The sequence below is a fragment of the Mus pahari genome, chromosome 8 (genome assembly GCF_900095145.1).
Source record: "Mus pahari chromosome 8, PAHARI_EIJ_v1.1, whole genome shotgun sequence".
NCBI classification, from domain to species: domain Eukaryota; kingdom Metazoa; phylum Chordata; class Mammalia; order Rodentia; family Muridae; genus Mus; species Mus pahari.
This window is the reverse complement of record NC_034597.1, coordinates 56,920,007-56,927,873: the sequence shown is the minus strand read 5'-3', so window position 1 is coordinate 56,927,873 and position 7,867 is coordinate 56,920,007. Positions and strand designations below refer to the sequence as shown.

The window sequence follows — 7,867 nt, the reverse complement described above, 5'->3', positions numbered from 1 at the left end:
AGAGAGAGAGAGAGAGAGAGAGAGAGAGAGAGAGAGAGAGAGAGAGAGAGAGAGAGAAACACATGGGGAGAGATAGAGACACACACACTCAGAGAGATACAGAAACAGAGATACAGCATGACAAAGACATACAGAGACCGAGAAACAGAGAGAGACAGAAACACAGAGACTGAGAAACAGAGAAAGAGAGACAGAGACACAGAGACTGAAAAACAGAGACAGAAACAGACAGACAAAGAGGCAGGCATTTTCTGTCTCTTGGCTGTCCGTTTATCTGAATGAGTTATTTGTGTTTTTCTATCAATTTAAAGAATTTTTGAATTAACAAAGAAAGTAATCTTTTGTGTGTTCTAAATTTTCTTTCTTTTAAAAATTATTTTTTAATCTTTATTTACTTGTCTTGCATGTAAAACATGCAAGCCATGGCTTCAGCCCTCTTTCCAGCGAGCTGCCATTTATTTGTCACACCACCCCCCCATTGGTTGAAGAGGCTTTCTCAAATTTTTATGCAAGTAAACATGTTTATCTTTTTCTTTAGTCTCTGGGTGTCCTGTCTTGTTTGAGAATTTCTTCCGTCTGCTCAAAGCTATTCTCCTCATTTTCATTCAGCTTCCACTGTGTTGTGTTTGTATTTCTATATAACTAACCAAAAGGAAATCTTTGCATCTGACTCTGTATGGGTGTCTGTGGTGCGAGTGGGGGTGGGGATGAGGGAGCAGTATAGCTTTATTTATTCGAGACTGATAACCTAATATGTGACATTATTGTCAGAGAAACTGTCGTCGTCGTTGTCATTGTCGCTTTTCCATTTGCTATGGTAAATGCCCTGACAAAAGCCACTTGAGGGAGGAAGGGCTCAATTTGCTCCAAGCTTGAGGGTATGGTCTACTGTGTGGAGAAGGCAGAGCCACTGCAGCTTAAAGCAGTTCTAGATCCCTGGTCATGAAGCAGAGAGCTAAAGGCCAAGACTCCAGCTCACTCACTTTTTTATTTAACATAATATTCTTTTTGCTTTTGGGGAATCTTGCACCCCAATGGTACTCACCCCCCAGTCCTCCATATCTGCCCTGCACACACAGAGAAGAAGAAGAAGAGGAGGAGGAGGAAGAAGAGGAGGGGTTGAGAAATGAAGTCAATTGTGAGTTGTCCATACATTCACTAAAGCATTGTCAAACTCCTAGTGGCCAGCCTTTCCAGGGAAGCGGAGCCCTTCTCCGCCTGCATCACCCCGCATCCTAGTTGTTTGTTTGTTTGTTTGTTGTTAGGTTTTTGTAAAATTCTCCTTGATGGTTTCCTCTCTAGGCTATTACTTTGGGGAGGTAGGGGTTGTCACAGAAGCCTTTTTGGTTCCTTTTCCTCAACTGTGTGTCTGCAGTCACGATAGCCTCCTTGTGCTTCCCAGTCAGTGGGAGTGAGGATGCTGGGCTTCCGAGTGGCTTCTGGCAACAGCTGGACCATGAACATCCACTTGTCTCCAGCTTCAGAACAGACCTGACCTGAGCTGACTTCTGCCTGCTCTGTCTCTGTCTCTGTCTCTGTCTCTGTCTCTGTCTCTGTCTCTCCTCTCTCTCTCTCTCTCTCTCTCTCTCTCTCTCTCTCTCTCTCTCTGTGTGTGTGTGTGTGTGTGTGTGTGTACTTGTGTGGAATATATTGCTTTAATTACATAGATTTTGGATTTCGTCTGCCCAGGTTCAAATCCCACCATTCTTGCCTTGCTAGCAAGCCTTTCCATGGAGACAATGGTGGTGTTTACTTCACAGGATTGCTAAGAGAGTGTGTGGTCCATCTTGCCAACTCGACAGGACCTTCTGTGAGTGTCTGTAAGGGTGCTTCTGGAGAGGTTTAACTGAGGTCAGAAGAACCACCCCAAATGTGGCTGGCTTCATCCAAGGACCCGGGATCCTGGATGGAACAAAAAGGGAAAGAAAGAGAAGCTGAGCTAAGCGCCAGCATCCGGCCCTCCCTGCTTCTCGATGGTAGACACAATGCTTACATGTGATGTGATGCTTCCAAGGACAGATGCCTCACCTTCCAGGGGCCACAGCCGGATAATCCACTGCTCTTGACCCCTTTGTGGTAGACTGTGTGCTCAGCCCAGGAGCCCAAACAACCCCCCTTTTCCTTGAGGTGTTTTATTCCTACTGTGTCACAGCAGCAAGGAACATAACTAATACAGAGGGTCAAACAAGCAAATAAACGGGCAACCACCAAGATGAGTTTCTTTGGATGGTTAGGATAGGAGTGTCTACTTGGTGCCTCCAAAGAAGTGCCTCCGATATAGGCTATGGTTCTCAGAAACCCTGACTCGTGTGGCAGACTTAGTGCCCTGGCCTCTCTCCCTTCGGGATAGTTTCTGCTGATACAGTTGGGGTGCACACTTTACAATCTGTGAACTTCCCAGGGCAAGGGCAAGCAGACTGTAGGCAAAGGAGCTTAGCTCTCTCGGGTCTGCTGGGTGAATAGCAGTCTCTTCTCCCCCCTCCCCCCTGCCCCCTCCCCCAATCCCCACCCTCAGCACTTTAGTCCAGTCTTAACTGAGGAAGACATGCAAGGGCAGAGTAGATAGCAGGGCTGTTAGCAATCAGTGTTACAGGAGTGGGTATGAGTCCCGAGGCAGTAAAGAAGAGCAACAGGACACATGTTAGAAATAGAGGGGTTTTTTGTTTTGTTTGTTTTTTTTTAAAAAAAAAAAAGGAAGGGAAAGGAAAGGCTCCCACCCCCTATCCAGCCCCACCAAGAATGAGAGTAAGCTGAAAAATACCCCAAAACGTGTTGGACCAAGAGGTCATTTACCTAACACAGTTTCTCCCTGTGTCAGGGATGCCCAGGTGGTGGTCAGAGGGTGGGGGGATGGGGACAGGGGAGTGTGAGGAATATGGGGTGGGTTCCAGCTCCCCTCCACCAATTGGCTTCCTTGGTGTTGATCTTGATGTTACCACCATCTCTAATCTCGATCTTCAGCCAGGAGACCAGGCTGGGTTGTCCTCCCTCTGGAGGTCCTGTCCTTTGCGGACCGCTAAATGTGTGGTTAACATATGCTCACTTAATGCAAAATGGCGCACCTAGGGGTTTTTATGACAAGAGTCAACTTCAAGTCTGAGGCGGCTTTCCCTCTAGTGTCCTTTACACTAGTGGCCCAGCCACATGTAGCAGGATTTGGGAGTGCTCAGGGCCCGGTTCTCCCTTGCAGATAAGAAATTCAACATTACTGAACTTGGCAGTGGCAGAACCATAGCAAGCAAGCCCTGTCAACTAGAGTTAAGAGGAGGCTTGTAGTGCAGAGGTGTACGGATGTGGAGAGTACAGACCAGAGCAAAACCAACAGTTGGCAGAAGGCTGATGCCCAAGAATTCTTGCTCCTCCCGGTCTCTGCTTTATAGCCTGGCAAAGGAACTATACAGGACTGAAATCCAGGGTCCCGGTCCCCGCCCACCACAACTGTAACCACGCTATCCCCCCGGGTGGGGAACCCTCCCGCGCACCCAGCGTCACGCATCAGGGGCACAAAGGGCCCTGGCAGCGGCAGTTTTGAAAATATCAAGGAAGTTGATCTGGGCCAGGGCCCAAGCAGTGACGACGAGGGAGGGCGGGAGGCGGAGGGAGGGATGCGCGCGAGGCCAGGACTGCGGGCGCGGGGCAACACAGCTCGCCGGGCTCCGGCGGGCAGCGTGGCGTCCCCAGCCTGCGACCCCCGGGATCCTTCTCCCTCTACGCCGCCTGAGCAGCGGCACAGCGCCGCATGTGTCCTCACGCAAGCCTCAAACCCGCGGGCCGCACCTAGGGGCGGCGGTCGGTGCCTGGGGAGGACCCCGGCTTTCCGCTCCATCCAAGGCTACTCGAGCGCCGCGGGGCCCTGCAGAGGCCCGCGCAGAAGGGACCATGAAAGGTAAGCACACTCCCTGGGAGCATAGAGAATATCCACCCTGCCTCCCAAGACACGGGCTGGGCCAGGGCACACTGATGGGCTGCAGGAGGGCTGAAAGTCCCCATAGTAGATACTGCAGGTCAGGGCCTCTGACTTTTTTTTTTTTTTAATTACTCTTCAGGAGGTAGTGAGGAGGGATGGGGTAGGGTAGGAAGGGGACATGAAGAGCCCTAAGTCCGGAGAAAGAGAAGAGATGAAGGGTGAACCATCACACAGGGCCCTTGCAGTGCCGGCCTCACCGCCATTGCTCGCCCACCCCTTAAAACAAATGTAAAGTTCAGAGAAGATTCTGATCCAGTTTCCCAGTGAGCACAGAAGGATGCTTGGTGTGGATCGCGGCTGAGGTCCCATCCGAGAGGCTGCAGACCCTACCCAGGTGTAAGCTGCATCTCTTCCACCAACTCTGTCCCCTTCCCTCACTATCATACCAGTCAGAGCCCCACTGAGTCCTTCCTTTCCTAACATCAGGAACCCTGTCTGACACTCCCTGACCTCTGACTTGGGGACAGAGCAACTGAGCAAGCCCTGAGGGCCAGACAGACGTGGAATGGAAGTAAAAACCCTTCTTGGTTCCAAGCTGTTCCTCCCGGTTCCGGAGAGCTCCCTTCCCGGTCATGAGGTTTGGGGTACTCGCTCTGATGCCTTTTGGTAACCCTCCCCTAGCAGCCCAGGGAGAACTTCCACCACCTCTAACTTCCTCGGAGAGCCTTTGGGATGGTGTTCAGGGCTCCAAAGCTGGGATGGGGGGGGGGGGAGGGGAGTGGAGGGAGGGTTGATGAAAAGTGACAGTTGTGACAGGAGATCAGGCCCCATTTGTCAAGCCTGCTTCAACTGGAGCAGTGGTGGTTTGTCTCTCTGGTATCCAAGGATTGGGTGTTCAAGAGGAAAGGGCCTCGAAAGACAAATCTCTGACTCGTCCCATGTGCCACACATTCAGTACTGCCACAGGACCCACACTTGGTCCTGTGATGGTGCCACTGATGGAATCTTGAAGTGCATAATGTTTTAAACAAGGATTCTCCCCCTCATTTTGCACTGAGTCCCAGAAATTCTGTAGCTAGTAAAATGGAATAGCAACCTGTTACCACTCGTTGCCAGCCAAAGGGTCTGGAGCCCTGGCTCTGACCTCGGGTCCAGAAGAGACTGATGCCTTTCTGTTCCCTTCCCTCTGGCCTCTGGCACCTTCTGCCCATACTTTCCCATGGCCTCGAAGGGTCTAAGATAGACCAGGGTGAACTGAGTGGTTCTAACCAGCCCTGGGTTATTCCCGTGGCAGTTGAGGAGGAGCCTCGCCCATGGACCCCTGCTTCTAGCTACTTCGTCACTGAATCTCTCTCCCCCTACCTGTAGCCCTGGGACAGGCTATTTGCTGGAACTACCGAGGACACATTATGACTGTAGTCCATGGGGCCACAGGCTGCCCTGGGCCTTGCAGAGGATGCTAAGATGCTGCACTTTTCAGAGTGCTTTAACCCATCTCACTGCAGATAAGATAAGAGGCAGAGGTGGGGCTGAAAGCCTGTGCTGGGGACCAGACCAGTGCGGATGGACATGTCTTAGGCGGTCCCCAGGACAGAATGGAGGCAATCAGGGTTCCTGCCTGCTCCCATCTTCCTGCTTCCCCCAGACTCCAGGAAAACTTCCCTCCACAAACCTCAGGGTAGCTCTTCAGAAACCTCCAGTGATTTCCTGTGTCACCTCAGGGCCTCAAGGGGTGGCAGAGCTGCCAGGGGGAGACAATGATTAGCTCCCAGCATGCCCCTCTCCCCAGCAGCCAGAAAGGGCTGCCACCATCTTCTATGATATGGAAAGGTCAGGGTAGATTGAAAAAGCAAATATTTGGCCTTTGGGATCTTCAGAGTGGAGCTTTTTCTCACTGGAGTGTGAAAGGCATGTTGTCCCCTCAGCCCCTAGGGGAAGGGATACACTTTCCAAAGAGGCCCTTCCCCAAGGGAGGCTGGTTTTTCAGGCTCCTCCAAGGCCCCACCAATCTTCCAATTACATATGCTGGCAAAAACCACACAGTCCCCTGCTCAAAGCAAACAGTGATGTGATGTTTTGTGGAGAGAGGGAACAGATGATGAGGATAGAATTTAAACCAGAAGACAGACTGACAGCACCCCAGTGTGGGGTCCCTGCTCTGGTTCCCCAGAGATGTTTCTGTTGAGGGTGGATGGGGAGGTGGGGTTCCTGCCTGACAGTGGCTGGCCGGGCCTCCCAGCTAGCCATGTCTTTTTATGTAAGCTGGCACCTGGCCTCTCTCACACATAAGCCTAAGAGCAAACAGCTGCCACCAGTCTCTTGGTGACAAGCCCACCTCAGAGTTTCCCACTGACTTGTGAGCCATTAACAGCCACCTGTGACAGGGCTTGAAAGGAAAGCTCTCCTGGAGCCTCCAGAAGTAGCCTGGCTGGCTGTAAAGGTGAAAACAAGCCGCCAAATCTGCAACCCACATGAGTTCACCAGTTCTGGTTCTGTCATTTCCATCTCTGGGTCCCCGTGCTCCTCACTAGTGCTCCCTGAGGATGGGGAGCTCTGGGCCCCAGGACCACTTGGTGAGCAGAAGTGATGTGGTGGATGACGGTGGGAAGCATGTGTTTGGTGTGCATCTCTGCCCCTCAGAGCCAGGCTCCAACCACTCCCCAGTACTAGAGGAACAAGCCAGTCCCCAAAACTGAGAGAGGATCCCAAAACACAGAGCAAGGGTGGGCAGGGAGAAAAGAAGGCTGCAAAAACTCAGCCTATGGGGCTGGAGAGACAGTTCAGTGGTTAAGAATGATGGCGCTCTTCCAGAGCACCGGGGTTTGATTCCTAGCACCCACGTGATGACTCTGTAACTCTGTAACTCCAGTTCAGATTTGATGCCCTCTTCTGTCCTCCGCAAGCACCAAGCACACACATGGTGCACAGTCCTACATGTGGGCTGCTTTGCCTACATGGATAAAATAAAAATAAATTAGTCAAACAAAAACACAACCCTGTGATTGACATTTGATTTTGGCCCAAAGGCTGAGTACTGATCTGCCTTGGTAAAGAAAAGCTTGCCTTGGCAAAGGTTGTTTATTCATGAGGCAGCAGGCTACACCCTCCATCCCCAGAACTCTGGGCTCAGAAAGGAGACTAGGGTCAAAAGCAAGGGGCTAACTGGACAAAGGTGAAAAGAGCCACCAGCTGATTCAGGAGCCACGGAGATCAGAACTGGCACAGATTGTTACCCTGCTGTCCATCTGGAATAACTTTAAGGCCAAAAGACTCGCATCTCTGAGCTAATTTGTAAAAGAGGGAAAAGCATACTGCTTTGTAATGGGCGCTGGTGGGTAGCTTGGCAGTCTCCATGGACACACAGCTGGCCTGGGTGTTAGAATTGGCATCCGGGGTGGTCTGTCAGGCACTGAACTCCTGCATATGCTCCTTCTGCATTCAATTATGTTGTGTCCTCTGTGTGTGTGTGTGTGTGTTGTGTGTATATGTGTGTGTTTGTGTGTGTGCATGTGTATATGTGTGTGTATGTTTGTGTGTGTATGTGTGTGCATGTGTGTATGTGTGTTGTGTGTATATGTGTGTTTTGTGAAAGTGTGTGCATGTGTATATGCGTATGTTGTATGTGTGTGCTGTGTGTGTATGTTGTGTATGTATGTGTATTGTATGTATATATGTGTATATGTGTGTTGTGTGTGCATGTGTTTATGTTGTGTTGTGTATGTATGTGTATTGTATGTATATATGTGTGTTGTATGTGTATATGTGTGTGCATGTGTGAGTATTGTGTGTATATGTGTATACATGTATGTATGTGTGTGCTTTATGTATGTGTATGTGTGTGTTGTGTGTGTACATGTGTTTATGTTGTGTTGTGTTGTATGTATATGTGTATTGTATGTATAGATGTGTGTTGTATATGTGCATGTGTGAGTATTGTGTGTGTATGTGTATATATGTATG

General features: G+C 50.3%; 1 protein-coding gene across 2 annotated transcripts in view; it reads left to right on the top strand.

Moving 5' to 3' along the window:
• The first annotated feature begins 3,622 nt into the window (after positions 1 to 3,622).
• The window catches only part of Scara3 (scavenger receptor class A member 3), a 36,592-nt gene continuing 32,347 nt past the window's right edge, over positions 3,623 to 7,867 (top strand). The window contains exon 1 of one of the 2 annotated variants that reach the window (XM_021203352.1): positions 3,623 to 3,886. In XM_021203352.1, coding sequence (XP_021059011.1) covers positions 3,880 to 3,886 — 7 coding nt within the window. In that variant the 5' untranslated portion in view covers positions 3,623 to 3,879. Of the gene's footprint in view, positions 3,887 to 4,473; positions 4,545 to 7,867 lie in introns of those variants that run through there. The other variant, XM_029541965.1, reaches the window with a different exon arrangement.